General features: G+C 39.9%; 1 protein-coding gene and 1 non-coding gene across 2 annotated transcripts in view; both read right to left on the bottom strand.

Annotated features, from left to right (window-relative positions):
- Positions 1 to 16,866, bottom strand: part of EFHB (EF-hand domain family member B) — a 47,506-nt gene extending 30,640 nt beyond the window's left edge. The window contains exons 1-2 of the mRNA XM_014842152.3: positions 15,917 to 16,866; positions 149 to 211 (exon numbers count right to left, since the gene is read on the bottom strand). Coding sequence (XP_014697638.2) covers positions 149 to 211; positions 15,917 to 16,756 — 903 coding nt within the window. The 5' untranslated portion in view covers positions 16,757 to 16,866. The remainder of the gene's footprint in view (positions 1 to 148; positions 212 to 15,916) is intronic.
- On the bottom strand, positions 7,368 to 7,505 carry LOC123279749 (small nucleolar RNA SNORA57). Its single transcript, XR_006518011.1, has one exon. It is a non-coding gene; the product is annotated as a small nucleolar RNA SNORA57 (small nucleolar RNA).
- Positions 16,867 to 19,834: the final 2,968 nt, after the last annotated feature.

The following is a 19,834-nucleotide window of genomic DNA, read 5'->3' as shown; positions in this document are numbered from 1 at the left end:
AATTTTCACTTCCTTGGACAAACTCAATAGAAGACGTCAAAATACAGTAAAGAATCCGATTGACCACGTTCAATTTATACAAGTTTCATGAGGAATGTTGAGAGTCGTCTATTGCATGTTCACACAAATGCATATGGAAAATGCTCACCCTGGGAAGTTTTTCAGTCAAGCAGGCTGCAACTCTGTATCCAACGGGAAAAACTTTCCCTGCCTAAGAAAAAAACGCAGTAGTTAGCATTGTCAGAGTAGAGGGGGAGCATTATGAAGAATGGAATTTATTTCAAATTTGACGTACAGTCTTAATGCTACAAGGTTACTTTCTACTACTTAACACAATTAAGAACAAAAGTAAGGACAAATAGCAAATCTAAAGCAATTGAGATAAAACATAAACACTAAATGCTAAATATATATATGTATACCTTTTTACTCTGCTAGCATTGTCAGTGATCTACCCGATTCCAGGACCTCTGTCACATGCTGAGTGATTCAACTTTCAGAAATAATCTTGTCATAGTTCACAGGCTAATTATAGGAGTATGGCTGCACTCAAGCTAAACTCAAGATAAAGTGTTAGGTGTTTCTGTGTAAGTATGAGTGTGTTTGCGTGTGGGTGTATTTCCATCAACACCCTAACTTTTGACATGTGCAAACATGTCACGTCTTGCCAAGTGCCTTCAGTGAATGGCCCAAATCTCACTTGCCTTTGTTCACTTAATTCTAACTTGGGTCTGATCTGTCCTTTCTTTGCCCAAAGCAAAGATTATAACTGTTCATTCCCAGCAATGTGCCTCTTATCTATTTCCCCTTTATCATTTCAAGACAGCTGATAGTTATTTCTGCAAAGCATAAGTTTTTCTTTAAAAAAACTGAGAGAGGGGCCGGCCCAGTCACGTAGTAGTTAAGTTCCCACACTCCACTTCAGCAGCCCGGGATTCATGGGTTAGGATCCTAGGCATGGACCTACACACCATTCATCAAGCCGTGCTGTGGCAGCATCCCACATACAAAATAGAGGAAGCTTGGCACAGATGTTAGCTCAGGGACAATCCTCCTCAAGCAAAAAAAGGAATATTGGCACCAGATGTTAGCTTAGGGCCAATCTTCCTCACCAAAATAAAGAAAGAAAGAAAAACTTAAAAAAAAAAAACCTGAGAGAAAGAAACTGCCCATAAAGAGCGTTCTGGGCCTCTGGAGGGCCATGGCGGGAATCAGTTAGGACACAGAAAAGCAGAGAGATTGAGAGTTGGGTGGATGGATGAATGGTAGATGCTGGCGGAGGGATGGCTACATTAGATAAATATAGGGACGGCTGGATGAAAATATAGACAGACAGATATAGACGGATAGGTGAAGGGTTTTTATTATGTCAAATATCGAGTGCAGAATTCCTCTTTGGAGGAGAACCAACAAGGTTTAAGAGAGTATCTTGATGACATCTCTGTGTATAAAAAAAGAAGCCCAGAGCGGGCCCAGTGGCACAGTGGTTAAGTTCACACATTCCACTTCAGCAGCCCAGGGTTTAGCAGTTTGGATCCCAGGTGCAGAACTACGCACCGCTTGTCAAGCCATGCTGTGGCATGCGTCCCATGTATAAAACGTAGAGGAAGATAGGCATGGATGTTGGCTCAGGGCCAGTCTTCCTAAGCAAAAAGAGGAGAATTGGCAGCAGATGTTAGCTCAGGGCTAATCTTCCTCAAAAAAATTTTAAAAATTGAGAAGCCCACAGACATGGCCAGACAGAAAAGTTAATTGCTTTGCTAAAAAATGGGAGAAAATGTGAACTATTGACAGGATAGACTAAGGAAGGAAGAATTAAAGGAGATGATAGATAGATTGAGAAGAAAGTGAAAGGAAGGCAAGATCTAGCAAGAAGATGAGCAGGGCCAAGATGAGAAACTGGCCATGAAGAAGCAGCCCAGCCTTAATGCCAAATCTTAAGTAACTTCTACTCACACAGCTACGTTATGTGAGGAGAACCTTGTGGAAAAAAGAAAAGGCTGTGTTCCAGCTTGGGGTGAAGGCAGGGTGGAGGAAAGGGAGGAGAGATACAAGTGATTTGTAATTCAGCTGGAAATTATAAGAATCTCATAGATATCAGGGAACATAATCTTTTTTGCTATACATGTTATAGGAGCTCCAGTCATTCTTTTAAATAGTCAGAGGAAAGATGACCTCATGAGGCTGAAGAACACAGAGATACCAAGGCAGCTACTCTCTGTGTCATAGGTGGTTAGAGAGATAGAAGGAAGAATGGATTGATAGTTGGATCAATCAGTCCATGGCTGGACAGATAATTCTACTTGTCTCTCATCTACTTCCTTTCCAAGTGCCTGACAGCAGATATTCTAGTTTTCCAGCATTGTAAATAGTCTATTGGACAGAAATACCCTTGGTATTCCTCATAGAGTTGCCCAGAGTAAAAGCAATTTGATTGCAAATCAGTAGCTGTGATTAGGTTTTGATGTCCTCATGCCATTTGATTGGAGACACAAAAATGAAAGCCATTATGTTGGATTTCTATCTATAGTCTCATAATATATTTGAAAGTCTCCCCTACCCCACCCCAGTCATGGAGCTCTCTTTTTATTTCAGTTGTTCTCAAGGATGCCCGTTCATCAATCTGAGGTGTGAAGGGTAGCAGAATATGCCACCCCAAAATATGCCTCTTTGGCATAAGGATTATCTAGGGCTGATATTTTAAGAAACAGCAGATGTGAGAGAAGCTCTGAAAACAGAGTATAAGCTATCCTTTTGTAAGGGACATTTATATTTTACAAAGGAAATCACTTGTAAAGATGTCTCCCTCTCTGTACCAGGAAAAGAAGGATGACTCCAAAACTCCAGAAACTCTTATCAATGGAGAAGGCACTGAATTAAATCTGCATAACAAATCTTACCCTTGTTTATCATGCTTTCCCTGGTAACCTCCCATAACTGGCCTTGTCCTTGCCCCAACATCTTTCTTTTGTCTTTGGCTAATGATAGTATTTAAGGTGATGGCTTGGGCCATACTGGGGAGTTACTCAGTTTTCCTGCATATCTCCCACTTATAAATGAGGCGTACATGCTAATAAATTTCTGTTTGTTTTCCTCTTGCTAATCTGTCTTTTATGATAGGGAGTCTTAGCCAAGAACTCAGAAGGGTAGAGGGAAAATTATTTTTCCTCCCCTACAGTTTTTCCACCAATTCCCACAACATTAAATACACTCTTTTCTTCATAGCCTACACTTTGAATCTGGCTATCCCAAACATACTCTCCAAGTTTGGTGAAAATCTATTGTGTCACTTTTCATGTGGCTCAGTAAGAGACAAACCAAATGAAATTGTGTTTTATTATATAGATATAAATTAAACACACTAAATATGCAGCAATGGGCAAATGGCTAAATGAACTATGGTGCTGTCCAATGATATGCTACTGTGGAATCATTTTAAATGATGTATACAAATAATTTTTAATGGTATAGGGAAATTTTCATGAGATAATGTGAATTAAAACAAAGACGTACATTTGCATCAGACAAATACACAGAATCACATCTCTATACGCAGTACACACAGAACACAGACAAAAAGTTGTTAGTTGTGAATCTATTTCTGAGTGGCAAGATTACAAGTGACTTTTATTTTCTTCTTTGTCCTATCCGTCTTAATATTTTCTACTATGCATTGCTTTATTAAGCAAAAGAAAGCAACAGGTATCAAAAAGTCTGTAAACAACATCAAACAGAAGGAAAAGCAAGAGCACTAGAAACTAGGAATAATAATCAAGCATCTGCAGACCCATGACAGAATTTAAAAGCAGCTTTAACGGTCCTGAACTCTAAAAGGTGGCCTAGGGTGATCCAATGACCTCCCTAACCTGAGAAAGAGAAAAGTGACGTTCCCTGAGACTTCCTTTTGCCTCAGGGGCTTTGGTGTTAGAATCCGGCCAAGAAACATAGACAAACATTAGGTGTAACCCATCCTCCAACAGGCCCTAAAACACTCTGGCAGTACTGTGAACTCCTAGCAGGGACCCCTTCCTCCACCACCAGGCCTGGGTGGAGCTCCTTAGCGCTGTTCCCCAAACTTTAGTCCCACGATCACTTACAGTTAATAGACATAGTAAAAAAAACAAAAACAAAAACAAAATTCTGCTGGCAAAAACTTGGGAAATGCTGGATCTTTAACACACCAATGTACATTTTGAATCTCAAAAGGGAGGATCGTTTAGTGATTTCCCATTAATTCAGCCTTGAAGGCTTTGTTTGTTTTTTGTGACACTAGACTAGCCTTGCATGTAAAGCCCTATAGGAAAACCTAGCCAGAAGTTTCATTTCTCTGTTTCTACTACTGACTTCATTTATAAAATAAAAGTCCTATTTTCCAAGGTTGGCAATCAAAGGAAAATTTCCATATAGGTAAGACAGTGAGTTTTTAATAACATAAATCTTTTCTCCTTTCTCTTAAAGACTTCTTTCCAGTTACCATTCTCAACCACAGATTGGTTTTAGAGAAAGAAGTGCTGCCCCCTTAATTCTCAGGCTCAAACTTACATTAATTCCCCACAACACAACTAAGCCCAGCCTGGAAAAAACACTTCAATAATGGCCAGTAGATTATTTCAAAGGAGAGAGGGAGAAGAAGATAAAGTCTCAAATCCAAGGAGGAAAAATGAAACCAAATAATCTATTTTACAAGGTATATGCATCTACATCTTTGCGGCTCCCGCAGCAAGGACTCCCTACCCAATTCGTCACTCACCTCCACGCAGTATTGTTTTAGCACCCATCCCCCAGAAGGACAAGCCTATGCTCCTCCAAGTTCAAGTCATTTATACAGGACAGATAAGGCAAGGAGGCCATATGGCCGCCGCATTCAAGTGTTAAAAGAACGAATGCCTGTCATTATTTTCTTTCTTTCTTTGTTTTCTCTATCTTTCAAAATTAATTTTTGTCTAAGCAACATGTGTACTCCATTTAAAAATCAGAGTTGTAATAAAAAACAGCATTTCTCTGCCCCATTCATACGTAGTCCCGCTTTCTAGAGATAAGTGTCTTCTTCACTTGCAGCTATTTTTTCTGGTATTTATCTTGACATTTCTATACAATCTCCTTATAGTGCTATGTATTGATTAATTAGTTTCAGACATCATCCACTGACTCCCTTTTACGGTCTAGAAGGCTATAGCTCTCTCATACCATCACTACTTCCGCTCTCCCATCCTCTCAATAAGGTTACATCACAATTTTGTATAAAGCCAATAGTGTTGCCATTATCATAATTGGATTACTGTTCCCTGCTGAACCAAGAATGTGTATGTTATTTTTTCATAATCATCACCTTTGGTTTGCTTTTTTTTTAAAGATTTTATTTTTCCTTTTTCTCCCCAAAGCACCCCCGGTACACAGTTGTATATTTTTAGTTGTGGGTCCTTCTAGTTGTGGCATGTGGGATGCCGCCTCAGCATCACCTGATGAGCGATGCCATGTTCGTGCCCAGGATCTGAACTGGCGAAACCCCCGGCTGCTAAAGCAGAGCGCTCGAACTTAACCATTCAGCCATGGGGCTGGCCCCTGCTTTTTGTTTGATGTGCCTATTTCTATATTTTTCCAAGTGATCCATCTGATCTGTTTAACTTTAAGGGTGTATTCTTTTTATTATAAACTCCCTCCTACAACGCTTCCTCTTCCTGCTTCAACCCCAGCTGGTTGCTCTTTAGGTCTGGTGCAGAGTCCTTGTCTTCAGAATGGTTCCTTTGCCATACTTTACTACTGGATTGCCCATTCCCTGGATTCCATCTATTCCTCCTTTTGGGTCTATGCTCCCATTTCACTGAAATAAATTCTTTAGTCATTTCCTAAGACTTTATGGCTTTATGCATAAAAAGCCAACTTCTGTTTCCTTACATCCTTGAAAATGTCTTTATCCCACTCTTACCTTTGGTTAATAGTTTGGCTAGGTATAGAATACAAGGTAGCAAATAATTTTGTTTCTGAATTGAAGGCATTATGCCACTGTCCTTTAAAAGACGGACTTGCTATGGACAAGTCTGATGCAGTTTTGAATTTTGCTCCACTGTATGTGACTTTTTTCCCCCCTATGGAAGTATTTAGAATCATCTCTGTATTCCTAGTTTTCAGAATTTCACAATAATGTTCCGTGTAATGGGTCTACTTTCTTTCACTTGACTTGATCCTCAGTTAACTCCTTGGATTCTTGATTTGTATCCTTCAAGGAAATTTTGCCATATTTCTTGGATAACATTTTTCTGCTTTATCTATTCTCTCTTTCTGGAACTACCATTAATCAAATGTTTTCTAATCTTTTTCTTTTTGTTTCAATGCCTGAAAAATGTCTTTGACTTCATCCTCCAATCTTCTATTGAATTTTTATTTAAGTTATCATATTTAAGTTCTAAAAGATTCTTCCTTCTTCTCTGGTTTTTCTCTTAAAACTTTTAACCTTGGGCTGGCCTGGCGGCACAGTGGTTAAGTTCACAGGCTCCACTTCAGCAGCCTCGGGTTCTCCAGTTCTGATCCTGGGTGCAGACCTATACATCACTCATCAAGCCATGCTGTGGTGGCATCCCACATAGAAGAACTGGAAGAACTTACAACTAGGATATGCAACTACGTACTGGGGCTTTGGGGAGAAAAAAAAGTGGTAGACTGGCAACAGACGTTAGCTCAAAGTTTCAACCTTGTTTTATGGATGCAACATCTTTTCTCTCTCAGATAATCTTTTTGGTTTGTTCACATTTCTCTCTGTTCCTTCTATGTTTGTATCTATATTTTCTCTTAGCTTGTTTTGACCTTTCCCTTTCAAGCTGGAGTCTGATCATCTTATTAAAAAGGTAGGCCCTACAAAGATGATTAGTAGTTCTGTGTATATTGCAGGGTTTGTTGGCCCTTGGGCTTCCCTATAAGCTGATGAGATGATGAGGCAGTCTTTATTTTGGTAGAGTCCCCAGTAAGAATATTTTTCCTCTAGACTACTCAGACTTTCCAGAGAATAATAATAATAGTTGACAATTACAAAGCACACAGCATGTACTGAACACAGTTCTAAGCGTTTGATGTGTGTTAATTCATTTAATACTCATAATTATTTCTATGAGGTAGGTACTATAACCATCACCATCTCCACTGAGTAACAAGGTTACCCTGCTTATATATTGGCAGATATCTGAACCCAAGCAGGCTGGCTTTCAAATCTCTACTCTTACTCATCATGCACTACTGCCTCTCTATGCACTGCCTACTGGAGAGGTCTGGCTTTACTCCTGGCTGCTGGCTCTCAGGGGCCCCTTGGGAGAGGAAGCTAGGGAAACTGCTTTACAGAAAGTACGTTTTTACTTATTTTTCACTTTTTCTCTTTCTCATATCCCGGCGCTTGATGATAGAACCAGCGGACTGGAAGCTGGTGGCACTGAAGACATGACGCCCAGGTGGCTGGAGCCCTTTCCCTTTGCCTCTGTACATTACAGGGACGCCCAATCTCTGCCCAAAAAAGGAGGGTACTCTTTACTTGTTAATGCCCCATGGAGCTTCCTCGCCTCCCCACCTCACACCTCTTCCCACTCCTCCCCCACCGCCTTATCTTCAACTTGGTGTCTTTGACTCCAAAAACCACTTAAGGAAAATAAATCTACAGTTTTGGTGGAAGGGAGGGGGAATTGGTACAGAGAAGTAGGGAGTCAGGGTAGCATAGGATGGAGAAGGTACTGGAAACCCAACTATGCTGAATATGGGCTTTCAACCAATCCTTTGATTTTCAGATCCAAGCTTTAACACATCTTCCAAGGGCTGAGCTTCTCAAGGATTATTTCAGGGAAATTGAAGCATTTCTGGTGGCAATCACTGTCTGATTTCCCTCAAATATCATTTTTCCTTGCTCTGCAAAATCGGTTGCCATATCTCTGTCTTCCTATTTTCTAAAGTCCATTGAAATTTCTTAACTGTGTGTCCTCTTCTATTTTCTTTTTCCTCGTGGTTTATTATCTTAAAAAAAAACTATTACAGGTCTCAAAAATCAGGAAATTAACATTAATCTAATACTAGTATCTAATATAAGGACCCCATTAAAATATCAGCAGTTGCCCCAATACTATCCTTTATAGGAAAAGGAGCAAATCCAAGATCACGGTGTGATTGTTTGGTTCCTCAGCAGACACTATGATTAGACATGTAAGAGATTTACTCCGGAAAACACCCATGAAAGATAAAGGGGGAAGAGTAAGCAGGGAGAGCTCTCAGACCATGACACCTGTGAAAGGTGAGAGAGAAGGAAGTATTAAGAAGGAAGAGCTTCAGACTACAGCACAGTTTTGAGAAAATTTTGGCCAGGCCAATGTGTGGTCTCTGAGACTAAGTTTCCTATTAAAGGAATCCCATGTTGTTGGGCAAAAAGGGTCCAGTTGTGGTAGCCCTGCCATGCTCAGGCATTGGGAGCATGGCCTGGTGAACACTGTAGTATATCTATGGGGCAGCAGGTAGACGCTGTCAATCACCTACACTCCTCATAGCAGGTCCTCCTGAAGGGACATATGAGCAAGGCACCACCACAGCCACCACACATGCACAGAATTTAGTTGTCATGTCTCTTTGTCTCCTTCTGTCAGGAACAGTTCCTAATGTTTCCTTGTCTTTCATGACCTTAACATTTTTTGAGCAGAGGCCAGTTATTTTGTAAAATGTCTCTCAGTTTAGGTTTGACTAGTGTTTTCTTATGATTAAAGTTATACATTTTTGTCAGAGATATCACAGACACAATGCTGTGTTCTGTCAGGGAACATACACTGTCAACTTGTCCTGTTACTAGCAGTGTTAACTTTGATCACTAATGAAGGTAATCAAAGTAATGTCTGCTAGGTTTCTCCACCATAAAGTTATTTTTCCTTTGTAATTAATAATTATTCTACATAAATATCCACTTCCTCATTAAACTTTCAACTACTGTTTTAATAGCCATTGATGACTCTTGCCTAAATCATTAGTACTGTGATGGTTGCCAAATGATGACCTAATTCCATCATTCCACCTGCATTTATTAATTGGCGTTATACTGCAAGGAAGCTTTCTTTTCTTGCTACTTATTCAATCATTCATGTAGTTATTCAGTATGTGCTCATGGATTTCTATTTTATTCAATGGTAATTTTATTCAATGCTCAAAATGTAACAGTTGGGCTATTAGGAGCCCCTTCGAGTTTGTTTCTGTGCCCCTTAGACATATCTGCACCATTCTTTGAAAATTTTCTTACTTTTTGGCTCCCAAAGGTGTTCCAAGTTCCTATCGTACTGCATCAGCCCTACAGTCAGCCATTCCTCCAAAGAGTCCTGATTCCTTTTAATAGAGAATGGTATTTGGAAATCAAGATCTTGGTTTTGGTGTACTCATTGCTGCTAGATAAACATCACTTCTAGGTCCTCTTAGAGGATAGAGTTAGGAAGTGTGTGTATGTAGACACACCTGATACACTAGCATCTACATCAATTTTACAACTTTCTATTTAGTTAAATGTGTACAAATACACAGATATGAATTTTGACACGGACATAGACCAGATATAGATATAAATATAGATATGCCACTGATACCTCCAATTATAGTCCAACACAACAGAATTCGTTCTATCCTTCTCCTTTTCATATTTGTAACTCTTTTCTCCATTAGTGAGAATTCTGGCTTCTATTGTCCTCAATAAACTTACTTATCTGCTCAGGCCCTCTTTATGTAACCAAAATCCCAGCTGCACTGATTACCTCCTCGCTCAGCCACCTCCTTACTTGGTTCCTAACCATACCAGTGCCACCTCACTTGGCCAGCTCCTCAATCAGTCCCCAATATTACAGCTTTCTGTGACCAAGTACCATTTTCATTTCTCACACAATTGGTTTCCAAGATTCAGATCAACTCAGGAAAGTTGATACAAGATCATTTTTAGCTCAGAGACCCATAATCATCATGCTGCCTTCCACTCTCCAAACTCAGTGTGGGCTAGCATAACGGTCCCGTATCTCCCACTGGGCCTTGGTCAAGATCACTCTGTTTTACCCATTTGTATCCTTAAATCTGAATATCTCAGAAGACAAGTTAAATGTGATAGCATCAATTCCTTTCTGCCCAGAAGGCTCTGAACCCATTATGCAAATGAAACCACCCACTTCTCAGAATTCTGCAAAGATTGGCTTTTTGCAAATTAAGACAAAATGAGTCTTTGTACTTTTTTTTTCAGTACTAGAGCTTGCATAAGTAGCAAGTTCTCACAAGATTTACAAATGGGTGACCCCTTTGCCTCTCCCCATTCCCCCAATAGCTATCAGGTTCTCTTAGCGTAGAATAGGGAAAAAAATAAGGCATCCCTCTGCATGACATTTACCATATTATAAAATTATTTGTCTATTGGTCTCAAGCCTCTAGACTCTAAGTTTCCTGAAAGTAGGTAGTGTATCATTTTTCATCTTCGTAGCCCCAGTGCCTAACATACGGTCTAGTCATCGTAGATACTATCATTTTTTTCTTATCCTTTTTTTGAACCTTTCCTTCCTTCCTTCTCTTTGTACTTCACGGCTTAATACTGTTTACCAATGCCCTTTATATGGTTCAGTTGTTTTGCTGTAATAACACCAGGGTTTCTGCCATAGTCAGTGCACTAATGGCCGTCAGGGGACAGGCTTAGGATGTCTTGGAGAAATGACCATTATAGCAATTTTCATCTCAACCAAAATGCTTTCCAGGAACCAAGAACTTTTCAAGGGCCACTAGGCCTTCACATGGAAAGGACCTATTGTTCCCTGAATCATTTTGGATTTTGACGGATACTCTAAAAATCTCTCCTCAAGCCACTTTTTCTTGGAAATTTTTCCTGAATACAGGTCCTTGCTGTCATACCAAAAACTGTTTTGCCAGAAGGACTAGAAGGCCTGAGGGGGTCTCATAAGTCCCTTAGAGTACACCTTCACTTGCAGCTCAACCCCAACTCCGGGCAGCACCTTCAAACCACAGGACGAGTGTCCACACAGTGAGATGTATCTGCCCCTCTTCCTCCAACACTAGAAAGGCCTCTCACTGAGATGAGCTCCCCCAGTTCCCTGAATGCACCCTGAACAAAGCAATTGTCCTCAGGGACTGATCTTCGCAGGCTTTTCACAAGAGGAATTTTCCTCTAAACTCTCCTCACAGCCAAGTTCGAATCTGGGTTTTGATGTCACTCAAATGCATTTCTTTCCCCCTCTAAAAGTGGATGAACTCGGAGCATCAAATACTTTACCATCCCATCCCTTGGTCAGGATATGGCGGATCTCTTGTCCTTCCGCTTTCAGCTTATCTACCAAATTATATATCATGTGTAGAAAATATGCATAATATATATACTGTGACAAGCATAAAGAAAATTGAAAAAATGAAAGGCTTCCCAATTCTTTTTATATACTAGCATTATCCTAATACCAAACTCAGAGAAAGATAGCACGAAAAGGAAAACTACTGTCTAATCTTACATAGGATCATAGATGCAAAAATCCCAGTAAAATACTGGCAATTCAAGTCCAGGAATATATTATAATAATAATAATATATCACAACCAAGTAGGGCTTAGCTCAAAAATATGAAGATGATCCACTATTAGAAAATTAACCACTTTAATTTGGAAAAGATATGTTTCAACAAACGTGAAAAAAGCTTTTCATAGTTCAAGGCCTATTCTTAATTTTTAAACATTCTTAGAAAACTGGGAATGGATACAGCTGTCCTTAACTTGATATATCAGAAATCTTCAGCAAAAATACTACTTAACAGTGAAGCACTAGAATTATTCCCATTAAAGTCAGAAAAAAGACCTTACTTTCAAAAGAAATAATGATAAATAATTAAGACTAATAAGAGTTCATCAAGGTGACCAGATATAAAAATAAGAAAAACAATGAAAACAAACATATGATGCAATTTCTCAATTTCATTGTAAATCAAATAAACATGAATTAAAACAATGCCTAACAAATCATTATCAATGTTTTAAATTTAGTGATACAACGTGTTAGGAAAGAATTTGGCAACAGGAACTAGAAAAAGATCAATCCTTTGACTTCTGCTGAAACTCTATCCTAAGGAAATATTCCAAGACATATAAAAAGACATATGCATAAAGATGTTCACAGATGATTTTTATAGAAAAATCTGGAAAAAAATTTAATTCCCAAAAAGAGGGGGAATGAGTTAACTAAAGAATCATATAACTTACAGAAATATTGTTTTTTATCATTAAAAGATCTCTTAAAGTCTCTGTAGTAAGTGCTTAGTAAATAATATGTGAAAAACAAGACACATTTTTATACTTGATGTTACAACTACATAAAAATGCATTTGGAGAAAAGTGTCACAGGAAGTGTAGTACACAGTCGGCCCTCTGTATCAGTGGGTTTTGCATCCGTGGGTCAGTCAACCTTGGATGGAAAGGCCTACGATAGTTACATCTGTACTGAACATGTACAGACTTTTTTTTCCATGTCATTATTCCCTAAACAACACAGTATAACAACTATTTATGTAGCATTTACATTGTATTACGTATTATAAGTAATCTAGAGATGATTTAAAGTATATGGGAGGATACGCATAGGTTATATGCAAATAGTATGCCACTTTATATAAAGGACTTGAGCATCTTCAGATTTCGGTATCCATGGGGGGTCCTGGAACCAATCCTCCTGTGGATACTGAGGGATAACTATAATCAAGAACTCAGACTCTTGAGCCAGAAGTTGTGACACCAAACTCTGGGCTATCACTGCCTAGCTGTATGACCTTGGCCAATTTATCTGATTTGCCTCAGTATTCTCACCTGTAAAATGGAATTTGCTAGTAGAAGCTGCCTCATAGGTTTGTTATGAGAGCCAATGAGCTAATATCTGCGAAGCTCCATGAACAGTGGTGTTGATACAGTTAGCCTCCAATAAATGTTAATGTGAATGCAGCATATTGCTTGTAGGCATTGTATTAGGGTGGTAAGATTGTGAGTATTTTCATTTCTATTTTCTAAATTTTCTATAATGTTATTATTTTTGTTTTATAGTAACAATAGATATTTTAATATACAAAAAAAAAAACCCACTTTTTTAAAAGGAGTCTTGTTTCTAGGCAAGGCTAACCTCTCTTCTCACCTATGGTCCTAATTCCACTCCCTCTTGCTTATCTAGGAGCTGGTTCCACCCATTATCTCCTTCGTGTTATCTCAAACTCCTCTACAGACTGACTAAATAAAAAAATTCCTAAACAGAATCTTTACTCCCTTCTATTCAGTGTCACACTTCTTAAGGAAAAACAGATTCACAGTAACTTTCTCCAATTCTAATTTCCCATTTGCTCTTCAGCATATTGCAACTGGAATTCTCCATCCATTATGCCACTCTAACAATGCAGCTAATTTACTTCATTGCCAAAGCTAATTAATCTTTCTTCTACTTACCCTATCAGAGAAGTTTTAACACTGCTATTCACTTTCTCCTTGAAACTCCCTCCCCTGTTCTGTCACATTTAGAAAGGAGGATGTGAGAGGTAGGAGGAAGCAGAGGGTTTAGAATTGCCTGTGTTAGAAACCGGAAGCTGCTATCTGCTTGTGTGTGAGATCAGGTCTGAATCCATAGACTGCAGAACCAATCCAGAAAGAAGAAGCAGGAGTGGTCAAGTGAGAAGAAAGTGGCTGGGGAAATTCAATAAGGGAACCAGAAAGCAAAGTGGGTCAAAGACAAAAGTACACCCTGAGTCCCAAGGGGAACAAAAGTCTGCAGACCCAGATAAAATTCTGCAGAATTCCTGTGAGCACTTCAGCTGAATTCTGTTCTCAAATCTCAGTGTGTGGAATCTTTATTTCCAGAATGCCTTAAGGATGCCTCCTTTATGTTCCTCAATACTACCCTCTCAGACTCACCTCTTTCTTCTCTGACTGTTCTTTCTCCCGTTTAATCATCCAGCCTTCTTTCCATTTTCAGATATATTTACTGAATGACCACTGTATGCCAGGTATTGTGATCTGCCATGAAACTACACAATAAATAAGATAAAGTCTTTGTCCTCAAGAATTCACCTAATTGACATTTCTTTCTGTGACCATCTTATAAATGTGTTTCCCCAGGTTCTTGCTTAGACCTTCTACCATCCCCACCCGTGGCTCTAATGGTCTCACATTACCAACTATCTCCCTGGCTTCTTTTGATATCTTGTAGATATCTCAAACTCAAGATGGCCAACACCAGGTATTCATTTGCTACCAAACCAGAAGAGATCATTATGAACTTAGAAACTCCTAAGTCATCCACCAATCTCCCTCTCTTACACCACATAGATCCACAACTGGATGGCAATTCTTAACAATATCATCTCCTAAAAAGCTCTCATAATGGCACTTTGCTGTCTATTCCTTCTAACTCTACATTCATTTCAGGCTGTCATTACTTTGGAATAGCCTTCTAACTTTTTCCTGCAATCCAATATCTCCCCCTTCCAGTCCATCATTACTTCTGATATCAGAATTATTTCTAAAAGTCAAATTTATGTATTCCTTCTTTCGTTAAGATCCACCATTTTTCCTGTATCTATATGTTTTACCCCTGAATTCTGGACCTTTAGATTTCTTCCACATATTTCTTCTTCAGCTTTATCTTTTAACACCATGATGAGTAAACAGCATTGCTTATATATGTGATGAAAATAATAATAATAAGTTTTCACATATTGAGGTATATGGGGAAGCCACTCTTTTAAATCGGATTTGGCCTAAAACTTGTTTTTCCCAGAGAAGCCTGACTTATGGCCCACCAAATACACATTGTACATCTGCTTCAAACATTTTCTCAAAACAAAGAATGCACCCTTTAAAGATAGGAATGTAAGGTCTCCCTCTCTCTGATGCCAATACCAGTACGTCCGCGAAGACAAGCTTTTCTTCCCAGAGAATTAAGGTCAAGTTGACCTGCTGTAAAACTGCAGCAAAACATCTCCTTGTGATTTGGTGAGGGGTTGGGGGGGAGCTGTGTTCCTGTCATGTATGTTCTTTGTTCTGAAGCGGTATACAACCACGCTGTAAACCATGCCGCCCCAGAGTGCTTTCTTCCCTGTGGAAGGGACTGCTTCCAGACTAGTACTCACATTAAGCTCATTAAATGTCTCTCTGTCTTCCTTATCTATAGATTGGTTATTGATTATTTGTTCCAACACATATCTCCCAAACACAAGAAGTTTTAGTCATGCTCTATGTCTTTCTTTGCCCAAGATGCTCTCTTTTTTCCATCTGCCAAACACTGACACCTTTCTAAATTAGCTCCAATATTACTTGCTCTGAAAAGCCTTTCCCATCTCCAAACAGAGTTGTCCAATCTTTCCACTGAGTTCAGTGCTTAGAATGTACTTCTATGACAGAAGAATCACGTCTGTTTTCTATTTAGACACCTATTTAATATTTGTTTAGTTATCTCTCTCCAACATTGGGGTGAGCGCCTAAACCCAGAGGGTAGGGATCATGTACTTTTCATTTTATATCATCCTGTACCCAGCATAATGGCCACCACAAGTCTTTGCTGAAGGAATGAGTAACTCATAGCATAAATAATATTAGGATACAACACATATCTCAGTGAGAGGGCAGAGAAAATGCAGGTTGAGGAATGAAATAAGGTCAAAGGAGAAAGGAGGGAGAAATCAGGAAGAACCCACTGGTGCACACAGAAAACAAAGCTGACATCTAGAAAGGCAGCAGAGAATCAAAGGAGATGAGACAAAAAAGCAGCTGGAAAGAGTCCAATGGGACAAGGGATATCAGAATCCCAAAGAAGTCTTTGCAATTTGACTCCACAAATCCAACAAGTCTCATTAGTTTATCATCTCAATATGGCTATACATAATTCCTAGGGAAAATACTACAAAAAAACTTACACTTGGCCAGCAAGGCATCCGATCAAAAAATTTCCCAGAGTATATGGGTCTGATGCGATCTGGAGGTTCTACTCCTGGTTCAGTGTTTTCAGCCTCCGTTTTCTCTTCAGGTTGTTGGGCAAACTGGCAGTCAGAAGGTTCTATCACCAAGCCCGTTTGGGGCTCTGTATTCTTAGTTTCATCTGGCTCCTCTGCTTGGGGTAGCCCAATGTCCACCTCCACAGGAGGCTTCATCTCTGCACTGGGCTTCATCACCACACAGGTCGACTCTTTTTCCAGCTCCTCTCCAGGTTCCATACCCAAAGCAGGCTGCTTCCATCTTGAAGCCTCTAACCCTTCAGAGGCACCAGCCACAGGACCTCTCCTGCTCCCCAGAGCCTGTGAACCTTCACACACCATGCCCAAAGAAGACCGTGTTATCCTTCCAGAACAATCCGCCAGAAGACACTCATTTTCTAAACCCACTCTTCCCGGCAACATACCCAGAGAAGGTTTTCTTTCCTGTGAGGCTGAGACCCTGTTGACTTCTAAATTATTATTCTCCGTGAGGGTTCTAGAAATATTCTGTCTTTTGAATCTCATTTCAAGCCCTTTGCTCAATGGAGATTTTGTTTCTTGGGATGCCATTCTCTCTTCATATTTATTATTACCCAAGGGGCTCTCATTCCATGCGGAATCTTCTTTTCTTAATCCCACTCTGAGCCCCAACTCCGTGGGAGATTTTGTTCCCATGAAGCCCCTCCTCTCTCCTAAATCATCCTTTCCTTCGTAGGTGAGTCCGCCCTTCATGCTCAGGGGAGATTTCCTTTCAGACACCCTCATTCCTCCAAGGGCATTCATCTCTAAGGGCAAAGCTGTACCTGGCTCGAGGGAAGTTCCCACTTCCTTGGGGGGGGCCCAACCGTTTGGGAGACTCCACTCGGATATCCTGCCCACCACCTAACACCTAGCGGAGTTCACAGGGGAAAAGGAGATGGAGGTCTGTTTACCCGGTTACCTAGGAAACATGGGCGTGGTTTGGCGCGCAATTCTTTCCCGAGCAGGTCTCCGCCCATCTCTCCCTCTTTCTCCTGGGTCCGTTTCTCTTCCTCTCCCTCTCCCTACTTTCTTCCTCTCCCTCTCTCTCATTCTCTCACTTTTTTCCCCCTTCTTTACTAGATTTGGAGGACAAGAAAACTTGAAGGATGTGGTTTTGGGCACTAGAGCAAAGGCTCCCCAACTTCTCTCCAGTTTCCCAAGCAATGACGTCTTAGGATGGGTTCATCCATGGACCTCCTCCTGGCTAGCGGCCTATTAATTTTACTGGTGATTAGGGAGTAAATAACCCTCCTTCTGGTGGTGACCACAAACTTTAGGTCTTTCTTTGGGCAAGCACGTGCACACTGCATGTAGTTCTTTTAGCGCTAAAGAACTACTTTAAATTCTGTAAAGTTATATTTGGCAGCTGCGGTATAGAAACATTTTCAAGTCTTTCAGAACACTACTTTAATAACCAGGCTTTAAATAGCATTTAAAGTAAATACATTAAAGTTTGAGGGGCCAGCCCGGTGGCGTAGCATTAAGCGTGCACGTTCTGCTTCAGTGACTGGGGTTCAGGCAGTTCGGATCCAGGTTGCGGACATGGCACTGCTCCGCAAGCCATGCAGTGGCAGGCATCCCACATAGAAAGTGGATGAAGATGGGCACAGATGTTAGCTCAGGGCCAGTCTTCCTCAAAAAAAAAAAAAATGAGATGTGTTACATAATAATAATGCATACTGAATTTTTAAAATATTATGGCAAATTAAAACTGTTTCTAAGTGTGAGATTTTTTTTAAAGATTCCATTTTTCCTTCCTCTCTCCAAAGCTCCCCAGTACATAGTTGTATATATTTTTAGTTGTGGGTCCGTCTAGTTGTGGCATATGGGACGCTGCCTCAGCATGGCTTGATGAGCAGTGCTAGGTCCATGCCCAGGATCCGAACCTGTGAAACCCTGGGCTGCTGAAGCACAGCGTGTGAACTTAACCACTCAGCCACAGGGCCAGCCCCTGACATTTTCTTTAACCTCTGTCAGGTTTATTTTCTTTTGTTTTGTTGTGTTTTTGCTGAGGAAGATTGCCCTGAGCTAACATCTGTTCCTAATCTTCCTCTTTTTTGTATGTGAGTCGCTGCAACAGCATGGCCACTGACAGATGTGTGGTGTAGGTCTGTGCTGGGGAACCGAACCCTAGCCGTAGAAGTGGAGCGCATGGAACTTAACCACTAGGCCACTGGGGCTGGCCCTCTGGCAGGTTTCAATGAAAGTGTATTTGGTGAATATTTGTAATGTTCTATACATATAAAGGATATAGAACATGTAGCTTAGAAGTTGAATGGAATTTATAGGATTCCAATCTTTAAGAACTCTATGAAAAACTTGTAAAATCCAAATATTTTTTTAAAAGTGATAGGGGATACTATTTCATATTTGTAAAGACTCTGTACTGTAGTTTTCTAGATAGTTAATATATTGTTCTCATCTTAAGCACTTTAAATGACTAGATAGTGTATAAATCAAGGTATGTTTGTATAAGGGTTCATTCAATTCTTTCATTTTACGAATATGTATTGAATCCCCACTTTGTGTCAGTGCTGGGAATACAATGGAATATAAGCCAATCCCTATCTCATGGAATTTATATTCTAGTGGGTATAAATAACCATCAAGTAAACCAATAAATAAGATCATTTCACATGGTGATAAGTGTTATGAAGAAAAGAATGCTTTGATGTGGAGGGAAGCCACTTTAGAATTAGTGGGCTTAGAAGTTCCTTAGGTAGGTGACATTTGAGCTGAGGCTTGCATGATGCCCTGCAGAGACACGAGCTTTTTAAACATGACTAGCTTAAGTTTCCATAGCCTTTTTCTCACTGCCTTGTCATCATGCCTACAATTCTTTATGTTAGAATTACCTTTTGGGTGGTCTCCAGACAGTGCCAGTTAAAATGTTACCATCATTACCACCTATGCAAAGATTCATTCTTCAACTACACAATGGAGGAAAGAGTTCCTGGAAGGGAAGGTAGGAGATATGGTGTGCTAATGGGTGATGGAGAGACGCAAAATGCTGGGAATTCCTGGGTGGGTGTTTAGAGATTTGAAGGCAAAAGAAGCACTAAGGACAGTGTTCAAGTCCTTATGACTTTATTTAGGGCCCACCCATTTTATAGCCATTCTATCAACTAGTAGGATCCTACATTTGACACTAAAATGTAAAGAATTATCAGTCCTCCTCAGTTATCTGGAGTTAGGAAAAAACACAGGCATATTGTGACTGACAATATGAGAGCAAAGCTTACTGTGGCATTTCAATCTCTCCAAAATTACCACTGGATTTTAGAAGTGCTGGCCACCGGGGCAGCACTCTCCCAGGCAAACATTATGACTAAATTATAAAATATTGTGGAATGTATTCACGAAGGAGGTGAATTAAAAGACACAATTCGTAGAAATAAATAAACGGGGAAGCAAAATCCTAGAATGACGAAATGGGGAGTTCCCAGCAATTTATAAATTTCAGCATCCATGTGTTATCTGTGAGATCTTCTTAAGTCATACGTTCACCTTCTATATGTAATTAAGTTCACAAATATTTTTGGGGTCCTATTTATCAATCAACGGTCCTCTGTGAGGAAATGATGATTAAATTATGGTCCAAGCCCTTAAGAACTTCAAAATCCTGATGGGAATAAAAGTCTGAGTAGAAAGTCTAGGCACTCTCTAACCTTAAAATAAGGCAGATATTAGAACTATTATAGACGGTAAAGCAAAGTATCATGAAACTAAAGGAAAAAGTTAACTAAAGCCAGTAGAAGTACCCTCAAATGCAGTCCAGACAGGCAGTAATGGTGTTACAGGTGGAGAAAAAAAGGGAACAAAGACGTCAAAATGAGAACA

Source organism: Equus asinus, chromosome 21 (genome assembly GCF_041296235.1).
Source record: "Equus asinus isolate D_3611 breed Donkey chromosome 21, EquAss-T2T_v2, whole genome shotgun sequence".
In the NCBI taxonomy this organism is placed as follows: domain Eukaryota; kingdom Metazoa; phylum Chordata; class Mammalia; order Perissodactyla; family Equidae; genus Equus; species Equus asinus.
The sequence above is the reverse complement of the archived record's forward strand: the minus strand, read 5'-3'. Positions and strand labels throughout refer to the sequence as shown.